The sequence below is a fragment of the Pelobates fuscus genome, chromosome 6 (assembly GCF_036172605.1).
Source record: "Pelobates fuscus isolate aPelFus1 chromosome 6, aPelFus1.pri, whole genome shotgun sequence".
Taxonomy (NCBI): Eukaryota; Metazoa; Chordata; class Amphibia; order Anura; family Pelobatidae; genus Pelobates; species Pelobates fuscus.
Genome location: NC_086322.1, coordinates 221428009 through 221445023, shown reverse-complemented (window position 1 = coordinate 221445023; position 17015 = coordinate 221428009). Strand labels below are relative to the sequence as shown.

The window sequence follows — 17015 nt, the reverse complement described above, 5'->3', positions numbered from 1 at the left end:
AAATGGGTTAACCCTAGCTGGACCTGGCACCCAGACCACTTCATTAAGCTGTAGTGGTCTAGGTGCCTAGAGTGGTCCTTTAACAGTCAAGAAATTACGTTTCCTAAGATAAATGACCTTAAATTGTTATCACAGCTAAAACAAAGGACAAGACTAATGACGCAAATGTTACTTTGAAAAGAGTTACATCACCAACTCTACTTCATTAAAGAGTAATAAGGATGACAAAAGTAAACAAACCTTGATTCTTTGAGCACAATAGAGAATGCCGCAGGGCTAACTTCTCCACTGCAAGATCACATCTCTGTAGACTTAAAAAGAAGCATACAAAACAGCTTGGCATTATGTCATACTCAAAGATGAAATAAAACATTAATTCACAGGTGATGCTCCTACATATGGACCATGTGAATCATTTAAACACAAATACTCATGGGGCCTTTCTTCTCCATGAGTGAACAGGTTCATTTGCTGGGAAGGTCCCGACTTACAGACGAAGATGGGTTTTCTGCCAAATGATTCATGACTTCTCAAAGGTCTAGACTGACTTGATTTATGAGGCTGACTTCAACGTGGAGCATGGTGGGTCAACTGATCTGCTGCTCATTACCCCGTGCTAATGTGCATCAACCAATCTTTCCACTTGAGGGTACTACATTATTGCATTGTAAAAGCGGGATTATGTTTGTGATTTGAAAATACATACAGCTCAGGCAGTAATTAAATAGCATTTTATTTTTATTTAAAAATAAAATGTGATTTTGACTTTCCCTACCTAATTCGTATTAGAGTTGAAGGATAGGTCGGTTGGAATGATTGGAGGCTTTGAGGGAAGTAAGAATGTTTGAATATGGGGTAGGCAGTGCTTTGTGACCCTTGGACACATTTAGAGAGGGTAATGTTTTATTTGGGGCCTGATCCTCTATTTAAGTGGCTGGATTTGTATCAGCCCTGATGGGCTTGGGGTCCCTCTAACCCTTTAAAGTAATAGGATCAGGAAATGGTGAGTTCCGTGGTCCTTATTTGACCTGGGATGTTTGAGACCCAGCTCATGATTAATCATTTCCCCCTACCCACAGGGAAACGGATATAGGAAGGGACCTAGTCATTGAACCGCTATATAATTTGTATTATCTTTCAGCCCACCCACCTTACATGGAGGAAGTTGAAGATCTATGCATTCCTACATATATAATTAATGTATATCTAGTGTATATCTGTTTTGTTTATGTTTTATTTTACTGCTACAGTTAAGAGCTGTTCTCTACCTGTCTCATCTGTACCACTGAATAGTCTAAGCTCCTGTTGTTTAGAGATGCTATGCTTGCCTACTGAGGACTTTATGCTCTAATAATTGAGGCAAACAGAGTACAATTCGATTTTTAAGCAAATTGTTAAGACACTTAGACAAAATGAGTGTTTCATGCTGTAGAACAGAGTTAATGCAATATTGTTGTCAGTGTACAATCAAGCAGTAACTCCTGAGTAACCAGCAAATGAGATACTCCTAATGTTGGGGTTCTAAAGTGTATGACAACATAATGAACCTAGAAAGTCGCAAATAGATTACTCATATTAAAAAAAAACAAAAAACTCCTGGCTCCCATTGGATTTCATGATGTTATATACCCAAACAGCGTACAGCCTACCAAACAAAGACTGTTATCCCTTAATCAGGATGGGAGTAAAACATGTAGCAAGAAGTTTAAACATTCTCCTTTTTATGAAGATGAAAAAAAAATGTTATTCCAATTAGTTTTAAATAATTCTGATGTCCGTTATATACTGTGCACATTGATTTCTTTTGTCAGCTTTCAGCTATTCATTAGCAGAGTTTTGAAATTCAAGGTTACTTCCTCATGCTTTCATGTACCCTAGCAACTGCTACCATCCATGTGCACTCATTGAAATGGAATGTTAGCTTGAACGATAAGAGCTCCATCTCCCGTTTATGTTGCATAATGCTCTTACTGCACGTGGCTTTAAAATAAGCAACATTAACTGGTGATATCCTGTAAGAATTTGGAGTATTCATCTAATCCCTTATTTTATTTTGTTATATTGTTTATTATGATGTGATTTACTTATATGATTAATTTATTGTATGCTATTTTTTTTTTAATTAAGAGCCAGATAAGTTGAAATAGTATCTTAACTTCCTAAATGAAAATTAACCCTTGTATGATATTCAAATCAAAATTTGAATCTAAAATGGGAATAGTGGTGATTTTGCAAGGGGATTGCACATTTTAAAGTCTACTAACTAAAATTTGAATTTAGGCAAATTCAAATTCAAATTGCAAAATTTACACCAACCTTTTGTGATTGTGATCCCATTTTAATTACCACACTTCCCTATAAAGTGTATAAACCCCTTTAGGTTTTAAACTTGCCATTTGGACTAATTCTCCAACTAAGCTGTTTTCCATGTCTTCTTTGATTAATGTATAACCCTAAATATTTGAATCCAGGCGATAATTGCATACAACCATTGTTTGTTTTAAAATGAGAAACCATACTATTCCTTGCATATTTACATAATAAAGATCTTACATTGTGATTTGGAGGCGGATAGAAACCAGACTAAAATCACAGCAGTTTCTATCAGACCCATAGATCACACATGCAATGAGAGGGAAAGCATGCACACAGAGACCCAGAGACCCAGAGCCATTGACATTTCTGGGGCACCTTACAAAACTACATGGTTAGCCCCCCTTACACACACTCAGGATACCAGACATAGATACATACTCCCAAAGATACCCAGAGAAACACACATATATGCATTACAGACAAACTCACAGGTACACACATATGTAGATACACACCTCAATTCACATGGCCTGGTACAATACTAAACACACATTCTTTTAAAATTACACACAATCCCTCTGATAATCACATACACAATGTCACATGTACAAACACCCTGCTATACTTTGCTACACAAATATGCACTCTGCAACACACTTACATATACATACATTGTTAAACGTAAATCCAGCTGTATACACAAACAATGACACACATACTCTATAGCCACTGTTACATACAAACACTGAGTACATACAAACACTACTATGAGCACACACAAACACTACAATGAGCGCTTAGCTACACACACACACTAATATACACACATAAACCCTTACACTCACATACATTGTTAAAAATACTCCTAGCGAAATACACAAACATATTTAAAATTATATTTAATTTAGACACCCTTACATAGTTACATAGCTGAAAAGAGACTTGCGTCCATCAAGTTCAGCCTTCCTCACATATGCTTTTGCTGTTGATCCAAAAGAAGGCAAAAAACCCAGTCTGAAGCGCTTCCAATTTTGCAACAAACTAGGAAAAAATTCCTTCTTGACCCCAAAATAGCAGTCAGATGTCTCCTTGGATCAAGCAGCTATTACCCCACTAATTAGAAATTGTATCCCTGTATGTTATGTTTTTGCAAGTATTTATCCAATTGTAACTTAAACATCTGTATAAACTCTGACAACACCACCTCTTCCGGCAATGAATTCTATATCCTTATTGCTCTTACTGTAAAAAAACCTTTTCTTTGCCTTAGATGAAATCTCCTTTCTTCAAGCCTAAATGTGTGACCTCGTGTCCTATGTATAGTCCTGTTTATGAATAGTTTTCCAGATAACGGTTTGTACTGGCCCCGAATATATTTGTATAATGTTATCATATCCCCTCTAAGGCGCCGTTTTTCCAAACTGAAGAGATTTAAATTTTTTAACCTTTCTTCATAACTAAAATGCTCCATTCCTTTTATCAATTTTGTAGCTCGTCTCTGCACTTTTTCTCGTGCCATTCTTTAGAACAGGTGCCCAAAATTGCACAGCATATTCAGGGTGTGGTCTTACCAGCGATTTATAAAGAGGCAAAATTATATTTTCATCTCGAGAATTTATGCCCCTATTTATACATGACAAAACCTTACTGGCCTTAGCAACGGCAGATTGACATTGCATATTGCTACCTAATTTGTCTATAACAATTCCCAAATCCTTCTCGTGTGTGGTTATCCTTAGTTCACTACCATTTAGGGTGTAAATTGCTTGTGCATTCTTAACCCCGAAGTGCATAACTTTGCATTTTTCTACGTTAAATTTCATCTGCCATTTTAGTGCCCAGTCCCCCAATCTATCCAAATTCCTCTGAAGCAAGGCAATATCCTGCTCACATTTTATTTCTTTACAAAGTTTTGTGTCATCTGCAAACACTGATACATGGCTTTCAATGCCCATTTCAAGATCATTTATAAATATGTTAAATAGAAGCGGTCCCAAAACAGAACCCTGAGGGACACCACTTACCACTTTTGTCCAGCTTGAAAATTTACCCTCACTTTTAATAATTTTTTGCAGCTTCCCTGGGGTCCAGCAGGGATCAGGCTAGGCTGACCTCACTTCCTCTCAGCACTGCAATTCAGGAGTGGAGAGGGGACAGTCAGTAAAGTCCATTAAAGGGTTGAGGCTGGGAAAATGTTGGTGACTTACTAAGCTATACAACTAAAATGTAATTTGAACAAGAACAGTGTATCTTACTTACACAGACTGATTTCTAAACACATTGGTGGTACTTAAAAGACAGATTACTGTGGGTATTATTGCTGTGGAGCTTGTTTATTCACGCAGCACATCAACAATATATTGTTCCTCGAAAAGAGGGACATTAGGATAGAAAAGAGGGACATTAGGATAGAAAAGAAGGACAAAAGGATTTGGGCCTAAATTAGGAACTGTCCCTTGTAATTAGGGACACTTGGGAGGTATGGACCTAGCATGCATTATGCCTCATCAACTGAAGGTAGTTTATATTTATATGCAGGGGTCAAGTCCTGGGTAAAAAAGTGTGGGCACTCACCCAAGATCGATTCCCCCCCCCCCCCCCCCGAGGAAGGAGTCAGGGACCGGGGAAGGGGTCAGGGACCGAGGAAGGGGTCAGGGACCGAGGAAGGGGTCAGGGACCGAGGAAGGGGTCAGGGACTGAGGAAAGGGTCAGGGACTGAGGAGGGGGACAGGGGCTGAGGAAGGGGACAGGGGCTGAGGAAGGGGACAGGGGCTGAGGAAGGGGACAGGGGCTGAGGAAATGGACAGGGACTGAGGAAGGGGACAGGGCTGAGGAAGGGGACAGGGGCCGAGGAAGGTGACAGGGGCTGATGAAATGGACAGGGGCTGATTAAAGAGACAGGGGCTGAGGAAATGGATGGGGCTGAGGAAAGGGACAGGGGCTAAGTAAGGGGACAGTGACTGAGGAGGGGGACAGAGGCTTAGGAGGGTGATAGGGTCTGAGGAGGGGAACAGGGACTGAGGAGGGGGACAGGGACTAAGGAAGGGGACAGGGGCTGAGGAGGGGGACACGGACTGAGGAAAGGGATAGGGCCTGGGGAAGGGGACAGAGACTGAGGAGGGGCTGAGTAAAGGGACAGGGACTGAAGAGGGGGACAAGGGCTGAGGAGGGGGACAGGGACTGAGGAGGGTGAGATGGGCTTATTAAGGGGACAGGGACTGAAGAGGGGGAGAGGGACTGAGGAGGGGGACACAGCTGAGGAGGGGGACAGGGACTGAGGATGGGGAACAGGGGCTGAGGAGGGGGAGAGGGACTGAGGAGGGGGACACAGCTGAGGAGGGGGACAGGGACTGAGGATGGGGAACAGGGGCTGAGTAAGGGGGCAGGGCTGAGGAGGGGGCAGGGACTGAGGAGGGGAACAGGGGCTGAGAAGGGGGACAAGGACTAAGGAGGGGGACATGGGCTGAGTAAGGGGACATGGGCTGAGTAAGGGGACATGGGCTGAGTAAGGGGACATGGGCTGAGTAAGGGGACATGGGCTGAGGAAGGGGGGCAGGGCTGAGCAAAGGGACAGGGCTGAGCAAAGGGACAGGTCCTGTGAGAAGAGCAGTGAAATTCACGCCCCCTCCTCCTGACATCATCAGGAGAAGCCGGCCGACTCCACTGGCTGCAGGGAGAGAGGTGAGTTTAAAAATCAGAGTCCCCAGCCACAGGCAGGGGATTCGGATTTGTGCTCCCCCCTGGCGGCCGATTTGTGCTCCCCCTGGCGGCCGCTTGTGCCAGCCCTGGGTCCTGCAGGACTAGTAATGGGAACGGCGTTCCTGCTGTGGAAAAAGTGTAGGAACGCCGTTCCCACGCGTTCCTGCAGGACCCGAGCCCTGTTTTTATGGCATAATGGTAGAAAAATTACTTTCTATCTAAATAATTGATATTTGTCTGCTGCAATGGGCAGGTTAACTTTTATTCGCATGAAAGACAGTTAAAGGGCTTACCTATTTTTTTTTTTTTGTAAGTAATGCACTATTGCTCATTGTTCCTTAAGTCGCCCCTTTCCAAACAGTAAAAATAAGAATAATGTAATAAAATACAGTTTTACTGACAAGAAATCAGGCGCCGGACGAAGATCCTAGTACTGCTTTTCACATCCAGGCCTGCGGACGTGTGGTCCAATCAAAGGCTTCTCTCAGAATAACCTGTGATTGGGTCGTTTAGAGAGCATGTGAAGGTAGCTTTAAAAAACAAAACTGAACTAAGGGAGGCAGGAGATCTGTTGCCAGTGTGCAGTGCGTGCTAACTACAGACCTAAAATATGCAAAATTGACATTTGGCAGTACAGAACAGATTCATGTGGTTTAACTAGCTCCTAGCACACATGTGCAAATAACACTGGGTGTGTAGTGTTTCACGCTGAAAATCTACACAGCCAGTTTCCTTCCTCCATGACCACTTGAAAAAGCAGAAGTGGTCTTGAATGTTGGAGTAACCCTTTAACCCCTTAAGGACCAAACTTCTGGAATAAAAGGGAATTATGACATGTCACACATGTCATGTGTCCTTAAGGGGTTAAAGGAACACTCCGGGCACCATAGCAACTTAATCTTAATAAAGTTGTTATGGTCCCAGTAGGTCTTTGGGTGCTTTCTTACCTGAAGGCAATCAATAGCTCCCAATTCCTATAACAATGTATATATAAGTTCTGCATGTAATTTTGTGAATGTCATAATACTGTTAGCATTTACTGCAATAAAATACACATATTTGTCTTCAGCGATGTCTGACGAGTACAGCAGTACCACCACAGGTTTATGGTGTTTTGTAAAGTCACAAGGTCAAATATAGGGCAAACCAAATATAGGGCAAACCAATATATACACATTGAAATTTGTCAGATTGGTTTGCTGGGCCTACATTGTCTTTAAGACAGTATGGCAGCCCAGGATTGAAAATTACCCCCATCATGGCATACAATTTGCAAAAGTAGACAACCCAGGGTATTCAAAATGTCCGGTCTTTTTTAGTAGCCACTTAGTCACAAACCCTGGCTGTTTTTCACACAAAAAACTGCCCTTTCATGATGATATTGTTGTGATACATTTTATTGCTCTAAAACACTCATATTTGTGTTGAGCAATGTCTCACGAGTACAACAGTACCCCTCATGTACAGGTTTTATGGTGCTTTGAAAAGTTACAGAGTCAGATATAGGGCTTGCAAATGAAATTCTCTGGACTTTCTGCCTGGGTTGTCTGTAAGGTCCCTCAATATATAATTAATGAAATCACAGAATTATGTAAAAACAATACATAAATATATATATATATATATATATATATATATATATATATATATATTCTAAGTGTATTTTTATGTAAATATGTATATCATTCTAAGTTTGATATTAATATGTATATAATTATATATATTACTTGTACATAATTATGTTGTTTTATTAATTCTATGTTGGCATATCTGACTGAAAACCCAGGCAATCCCCATGCAGGCAATCTTGTAATCTGGCCGATCAGACAATCTCGTGATGTCATCGTGATCACATGAAGTGGATTGGCAAGATTTTCTGCAGATTGACTGCCTCAGTTTTCGGGCAGTACCCCCTAATAGATCGCGAGGATGGTAAGTATCCTTGCTCTAGGGAGGGCACAATAGTTAAAGCTTGTTATGCCGTACTAAACGCCCTCCTTTTGTAGGAAAGCATAGCACGCCCTAACGTTGTTAAAGGGTTAAAGTCGCCCCAACTCCCCCCGGTTGTAACTAGTCAGACTGTTCTGAAGGCTACCAAGGTGATGGGGAGCTACGCCCAGCAGATTGATGCTTGGAGTTTTCTTTTAATTTGTGTTAAAGGGCACAAAACAGTTATTAAAAAGGTACTCCAACCATCATAACCACTACAGCCTGCTGTAGTGATTATAATATTAGGAGTACTTGGACCAAATCACTGAAGTGCCTTGAGTAATTTGGTTCCTTAAATTAATTTAAAATTATATCAGGTTGTTCTGAAGAAAAATAAATTTCTGTATTTGTTGAAAATACACATTATTTCCTGTAATCTAGTGTAATAGGACCAGGGTTCGAGTCCTGCAGGAATGTGTGGGAACAGTGTTCCTGCACTTTTTTTTAGAGCAGGAATGCCGTTCCCGTTTGTGGTCCTGCAGGCACTCAGGGGGCAGCAAAATATGCCGCCCCCAAATGCCCCCCGTGTTCTCCCTGTCATGGGGGGGGCCAAGAGGTGGCTTGATGGCCACCTGATGGACCCACCCGGCGGGCACCTGTCTCCCTGTCAGACGCGGCAAGGGAGCTCTGCTCCCTCTCGCCGCGCCCTGTTTGCTGATGCAGGAAGCCGGAATATGATGTCATATTCCGGCTCCCTGCATCAGTAGAAAGCCCGCGCGGCGAGAGGGAGCAAGGGACAAGCCCATGCCAGCTCTCCAGGTAGGGAAGCTGGGTGGACATTTTTAAATAAAAAAAAATATATGAATAATTTGTGTATATGTGTGTGTGTATATGTGTGTGTCTGTGAGTGTATGTGTGTGTGTGTGTGTGTGTGTGTGTGTATGTGAACACGTTTATATATGCCTACAAGTGTTTTTGTTTTGTTTTGGGGGGGGGGAGGGTGGAACTCGGGTGAGTTCCCACTTGATTCACCAGGACTTGACCCCCTGAATTGGACAAGTTCTTAAGTGCACGTCTGTAGCACAGGTTATTTGTGTGCCTAAATGGGTTTTAAAACATGTACTAATGGAAAGATTTGTGTCTTTGTAGGGTCATTTCTGCATGGCGATGTAGAAGTATAGAATGGTATCTGTTACGGTTTCCCTCTTGATTCCCTCTTGATTTGCCACAAAAAAACTGATACAATCTTACAAACAGATTGTCTCATTGAAATATACAATGTCAGAATGAGAGCTACAAATGGATAAAGCTATAGAAGCAGTGACCCTGTATTTACAGCATTTCAGAATAAAACATTCTAATATATTGAGGCTAACTCTTAGAGGAGTAAGTCCACCTCAGGAAGCATCATTGACCAACACAGAATGAGAGTATCAGACTGACTGATGTCCATTATGTGCATATTCTTGGCACAGAGTTTTAGTCATTGGCTGACTTTTTCAGTGAACGGATGACTGGCAAGATCGCTATCCAATGCTTGCAGTGCTGTTGAAGCCAGATGCAGCATGGCAGCATTGAGGGAGGCTTGGAAAGGGCTCCTGGGTATTCCTGACATTATACACACTACAGAAGGCTGTATTAGTTATGATACTCAGAGTAAAGCTTTAGCATATGCCTAGATGTCAGTCCATGCAAATTAACCGCACATCCATTTCAACGTATGCAATAACGTAGGACATGCAAGACATTTTCCCTTTTAGTAAGGCTTCCTGTACCCCGTTATGAAGTTGCTGTTGGCATAATACCAGAAGCAGTAAATAAATCATTTCAGAATATTAAATAATAGCAAAGTGTTTTTGCTGACAGCATCTCACTCCTAGTAACCACAAAACCTGATAAAACATACATTAGACTTTTTAATCAAATCAATGGCCGCTGCGGTGAGGGAGAGAGAAGAGATGGGGATTGCTAACAGGGAAACTAATATATGTGGTACTACGTAATACGGACATTACTTGTGATTCAGTACAATGCAGTGAGTAATGAGTTTGCCAATGTATTTAACAAAAATATAATTTAATAAATACTCTCTCTCTCTCTCTCTCTCTCTATATATATATATATATATATATATATATATATATATATTTGTGTGTGTGTGTGTATTTTGCATTGCTCTGCAAATTTTAAAAGTTGAGAGTAATTGAAGACAAGTCAGTCCTTGTCTGTTTGCTGCCTTTTAAAACCATCTGTTTCGGGTCCAACTGGATCAGGGGTTAGCAACCTATGGCACTTGGGCCATGCATGGCAATCAAGGTGCTTTTCCACGGCACTCAGTGCCTATCAGGAGTCCCAGTGGAACTTCAGATATCTGCTAGTTTAAACCGAGCTGAGATTGCAGGTGGTGAGGGACAATCCTCAATTTACACATTGCACCATCTCAGATCACTTCCTACCCACACTTTTGAATGGGAATCTGTACTGGAGAAGAGTAGCCATCCACACTGCTATAAGGCTACAGAAGCAGCCTCCCCCTCATACAAATAATCAAATAGCGCACATACAAGCACACACACAGGCTCCACAAGCACAACACCAATGCCAATCCACATACCCACACAGCACCTCACAAGCAATACTATAGGCAGCTTCACACACATACTCACCACCAAACACACAATGTTACATATCATCCACATACACAATTCCACGAGCAGCCGCTGTACACAGCCCACATTCATAGGTATCTTACACATTACCACAAACTACTCATGAACAAATACCGTACAATATAACAGCCTACATACGCACAAATACAATGCTACAAATCAACTGCAGCACCAATAAACAACACAAGCAGAATATTACAACATATGCACCTTAATTTAAAAAATAGGACCAAGATTTAGTTTTGGCACAGTACTACTAAAAGTTTGCCTACCCCTGAACTAGACCATTGTGGATTTGAATATATGGGACATTCTATCGACCCTTGCAAAATACATACCTATTGCTTATTGGTTAAAAAGACCCAATTTTAATACATTATATAGATAATAGGTAGGCAACCTACGTTACTCCAGAGTTGTGGTCTTGGTCTACACCTCCCATGATGCATTGCCAGCATTATAGGTGTAAGCGCATTATGGCAGATGTAGTCTAAAACATCTGGAGTGCCGAAGATAGCTCCCCTGATATAGAGAATGCATTTTTTTTAAAAGCATACGCAAAAACAACTTATCCAAAATTTGAAAACATTACAAAGATTTGACGTTGCTGTATTTGCAAGAACTCTAAATACATGGCATCATTTGCATTTGGCTATCTACCCACCAGTATGGATCTTGACCAGTCAGCTACATCGCATTCAGGTATGTGGCATCCGAATTAGTTAGCATCTGAAATGAGTTGGTAACTCACATTTTAAGGGATATAGTTTACATCATGAACTAGTTATTAAACCTTTTTTGCAGAGATTACAAATGTGACCGTCAATAGCTCTCATCTATAAATCTGCACACTTACTGTTTACGTGCACAGTGATAAACTGACTGCAGAGATTTCTGGGATGTTTAGGTTAACTATCGGCTATATACAATTGCAATACTTGCTCTGCTTCCTGGTGACATACAATTGTGTTATTGGGAAAAAAATGCTTCTCCGAAATGAAAGCCTTATGAAACTGTGTAATCACATACCTTACTACTTAGAAATAATCAAAAAGGCAATTTTTTAGAATGGGGAGAGCTGTTTATTCCAAACTAAAAAAAATGCATAATCTGTGTTAGTGCCTATAGTGTGTCTTTAAGTAATATATGCTTCTCACATCTAAAGTATGTGCACTCTACCATTGATAAAATGGGGTAGTATACTTTTTCAAGATAGAGTGTATTGACATAGCATGAGGATCCCAATGAAGTGATGTAACCCATCAGTTAACAGAAAAGCGTCACAGTTTTTCCCTTGAATTCATTGATCTCCCATGTGCCTCCACTAAAAACCTGAATTAAACTTTGATTCAGTGCAAAGCCAATCAACTGGAGTGTTGTAGCTGTGTCAGATTTATAGTTACCAAACTGTCACCAGTAATGATGATTTAATATTATAATGGTTGTTTTTAGACACAGTCATATATCTCGTACACCAATAAAACCTAATTTTGCTGGGATTATTACTATTACATTTCATACCAATGCACCGAGAGTCACCCCTCTTTCAAATTTTATAGACTGTAATGCTATCAAACTACTTGAATAAATAATATAGTTTGTAAAAGAATTTTACAAATTCCATAATTTGCACGGGCAAACACATTATTATTATTATAATATGTATAATAATTAACTTATTAAAAAAAAAAATGGGTCATAGATCAACTATTTTAATTGCCTTTTTCAAGGCTACAGCAAGACCAAGTGTCAGTAATCCATCAATAATTTCCTGCAGGAGCAACAAAAAGCATCACATTAAGGCCCAATTCAACATAAATGTAATGTCAAACACGAATTCTAATGTGAGAATTTTTCAATAGCCCCGGGAACTGAGATTGGTCTCTTGTCTTCCAGTTCCCGAGAAGGAGCTTTGTCTGTATAGGGTTCTTTGTTGGTAGCACTAAAGTAGCAAACTGTTGTTTTTTTTTTTTTTAAACTGATCTTTTAAAATGAAAATTACGTTTAAAATCTATTAAAGATAGTTAATTTCTATTATTGCATTAAAGACAGTTGACAGTCCAAGTTTCTATAATTTAAAATGTTAATTTTGTTTTCTGCAACTTAGTAAGATTTTGCTGTTGTTGATTTTCATTTGGTTGTTAATTGATATTACTCAATCTACTAATGAATATTGCTTAATCTGCCAAAATCCCAATTGTTAATGAACTCGATTGTTCACTTGACCTATCTATATATGTAGAATGCAGACTAACAATATACATTGATTATGGCAATTTAAGTAATTTTAATAATATCACAGTTATTTTGTGTCTCTTCCCACAAATCCAAATTTGGCCTCACTTAAAGTCAAGGTAGTACAATTCTATCTTAGATGCTTGCTAGTAAAAATGAGTATTGAAATGTAAAGTGTTCTGTGAATTCTCCTGTTCACTGATCATCTAAGCTTTCTCGTGTATCTGTTGAGTTTAGCTGAGATACTGTTTAGAAGTTCAGTTTAGGGATAATCTGCCAAACTAGCGTTTCTGAATTACCCCTGGCTTATCTAAAAGTTGTGGCAATTTTGGTACATTTAGAATTCAAATTTCATGTATGCAAAAAAGCAGAAGGGTTTTTCAAGAAATACAATGGGATGAAAATTCTTGAAGATTTTCAATACTTGGCTTCATCAAAATGTTCATCCATCAAACTAACCTTTCTGATTCGTGAAATGTTATTCCCAACTGGGAAGATGAATTGTCTGTTTATATTAATGGCCTTTAAGAACTTAACGAATATACTTAATATCCAACATATGTTATTGGAAGAAAATAGTGTTGTATTGATGTGCATTGACCTATTTCCATACTAAATTGTGGAATGTGTTGAAAATATAAATAGCCATAATAACATTAATATAAAAATACAGAAACTATGGACTTAAAACTTTCTCAAGGGATCTTTAATTTTTGTTCTAGCTGGACATTTTATTTTAAAATAAGCCCTCGTTGTGTTTGATCTGCAGGAAATACTAAAAGCGAAATAGGCATAATTTAAATGCTCTTAAGTACTTATGACCATATTTTGGAAAGATTAATGCAGAGACATATTAACTTCCTTGCTGCCCCATTGTTCCTCAGTGCACCGTCCCCCTTCATATATACATATATGCATATGTGATACACTGTATGTGATTGGATGAAAAAAGTTGACTAGTTTGGGATATGATTGGATGGTGAATGTGACCAGGTGAGTGATTGGGCTATAAGTGAGTAATGGCTAGGAGAGGGTGGTATGTGCTGGCTGATTGTGGGGTTACATGTGTTGTGGGTAGGCTGATTGTGGGTGGGTGGGTGTGTGTGTGTTGAGAATGCTTTTGCGTTTGCATGTGGGTGGAGAGGCTGCTTGTGGAGTTTCATGTTAGTGGGGTTTTACTTGTGGGTTTGTGTGGGGGCAGACGTGTGGTTGCTTATGGCTTTTTATGTGTGAGGGGAGGCTACTTCTGGTGTTGCGTGTTTCTGGGGACAATATTTCAAATCAATTATACATCAGCTTAATACTTGTAAGTTAAACGTTACAAAATATGGATGGAAACTTTCAATCCAATCACCATTACAGTTTTTATGTTGATACATTTTAAATGCAGACGATTAGTATTTCTTATCTTCGTTTATAATTCCCCATGTATGTCTTTAAAATCCATTCTTCAATGTACAGCACACACAGCTTGCGTTTCACCAGCATGACAGCAGTCTAGGCGCTACGAACTTATGCACTGTAACAAGACTCATTTTGTAGGGTACGTTTGGAGGGTTGGGGACTTTTGGATTTGTGGGGAGATACAGATTGTTGGTTGTGAAGGGACATAGGTGCTGTAGGGTATGTTTTGGGTAGAATTGAGGCTGTAGTGCTGCAGGATTGGGGCTGTTTTGTGTGTGGGGAAAGTTGGGTTGTAAGGTATGTGTCTTGGGGCATAAGGTTGTGTTATGTGCTTTGGGGTTGATATGGGCTGTAGTGTGTGTTGAGGGGCTATAATTGCTATTGTTTATTTAGGGAATAGTGGCAATTAAGTGAATTGGGGGTATAGGTGTTATAGATTAAAAAGGGACCTATACATCATGTCAAGTACTCACGTCTTTCCAAAGAAGAATTATTGACACATTAACAGGACCAGTTGACATTTAGCAAATTCAACATCTTAAAGGACATGAAAAGTAATTGAAAAACAAGCTGTTCTGATAATTAAACAGTTCACTGCGTACCTGAAATGTCTGTTCTGAACTACTTAAAGAAAAGTGCACATGAACTGAATTGCACATATAATATAACACGCTAATTCTAAACTTGTCCCCTATTGGCAGCGTCAATCAACTTGGCTCTCTGTAACTTTTAAACTGTGATGAAATGAAACCTTGTGAAATCAGCCGTTTTTTGTTGTTGTTAACCTCTCATTTTATTTCCTATTGAGCTGGACATTGTAAGATTAATTAGCCAATCATGTGTTTGGTCCAGCAGTAACATTTCTAATTTATAGTATACTATAATTTACAAATAAAGTTAATAATTGTAAAACAAATCTTTTTTTATGTTTCTATGACTGTCTTTGATGCTTATGTTCCAACACCTTCAACTGCTGTGTTTGTCACTTTTTTATACACAAACTTTCTGTCGATTGCTACGTTGGTATTTAGTTCTTTGAGTACTGTAGCTAGCATTGTCAAGGTTGAACATGTTTCTTCTATGCTTGTAGAATAAAAAAAGTATAAATAGGAAATACATTGTTATCTTTTTAGATCATGTCATGTGTAAGGTATTTTGTATTGCCTGCTGTGTACAGACACATCCTATGAATACAAACCTTTCAGAAGGTATGTGTGTACAACAAAGTTCTAGAACAAATAAACAACAGCAGCTCTATACACTTGTGTGGAATACCCTCTCATCCACACCCAAAATCCCAAATCTATAGATTGGAATAAGTGAAAAGCACAACAAATTATGTGCAAAATGGGGTAGCCTTGTTACAATCTTGTCTTCAAGAACAAAATTGCAGACTGGCTCCGTAATCGGGCTTTTATGCTTTTAGGGCAGCATCACACCTCCGTTGCAAGGTGGTTCTCAAGTAAAAAGCAAAGAAGAGAAGGGAACCAATGTGCAGTCTGTTAATAAAATTAAGTTAAAAGGTGCAATGAGTATAATGCTCACCTTATTCAGAGCCTTACAATCCTGGCTCTGAGGTGTAATGGTGTTGTGCCAATTTTTTTCTCACCTATGGAGATTCGGAAGACTTTTAAAAATAATCAAATTTATTTGTGCAATTTAAAAAAAAACAACTAATTGTACCTTTTAACTTGATTTTATTAACAGACTAGACATTGGTTCCCTTCCCTCCTTTGCTTTTTCCTTGAGATATACCATTGGAAGTGTGATGCTGCCCTAAAATCGCCCGATTACGGAGCCAGTATTTACATAAAGGCTCCTTTAAATCTCAGTGTTTTACTTCACCACCATTTATTTTATCCTATCCTAGTACATACCATCTGCACTAAATTATATCTTTTATATGTACGTCAAGCCAAGATTGTAACAAGGTTACGTGGGGTACGTTTACCCCATTTTGCACATCATTTGTAGTGCTCCACTTAAAGGTGTAGATTTTTACTTATTCCACTCTACAGACACATCCTAATTCAAGTGTGTACCTGCTCTGCAATTTTGTGCCAGTTTGTATAGCAAACTATAGGAAAGATATCACAATTTGGTTTAATCTTTGTAAATACCTGATATAACTAGAAAATGTGGTGTTACAGTGTTATATATATATATATATATATATATATATATATTATTTTTTTTTTTTTTTTTCAGCTCTGTTTTAGGTTGTTTGATGGTTATAAAATAAGATTTGTAACAGAGTATAAAATAAATATTCACTTGTCACTTTCTATATGCATCATACATTAATGAAATGCGTTTTGCATACCTATGTAAACCATGCACACATACACACAAAATGAAGGTGAGGTGGAGTTTTTTAGTGTTTCCTTAATAACGTTTGAAAATCAGATATTGACCAATGGAATAAGGTTATAGAGCAGCTTGGAACACCTTGTCCAGAATTCATGAAGAAGCTTCAACCTACAGTTCGAAACTATGTGGAGAACAGACCTAAATACGCCGGCCTCACTTTCCCCAAGCTTTTTCCCGATTCTTTATTCCCAGCAGATTCTGAGCATAATAAACTCAAAGGTAAAGTTTTAAAATATTTCTAATATTAACATGAAAGGAAAAGGGGCATTTCTTCATCATATGATATTATTAAATAACTTACTGGTTTGAATGTGTTAAAGCATCCTTGTGCCCATGAAGTTTTATTGTTAGGTCTAGGTCAAACTGACATCCAGAAAAAACAATGACAGAAAT

At 39.1% G+C, this 17015-nt stretch overlaps 1 protein-coding gene across 6 annotated transcripts in view; it reads left to right on the top strand.

Annotated features, from left to right (window-relative positions):
• Window positions 1-17015, top strand: part of MAPK10 (mitogen-activated protein kinase 10) — a 267785-nt gene that overhangs the window by 217778 nt on the left and 32992 nt on the right. For all 6 annotated transcript variants that reach the window (XM_063458770.1, XM_063458771.1, XM_063458768.1 and 3 more), the window contains exon 9: window positions 16659-16841. In XM_063458770.1, coding sequence (XP_063314840.1) covers window positions 16659-16841 — 183 coding nt within the window. The remainder of the gene's footprint in view (window positions 1-16658; window positions 16842-17015) is intronic.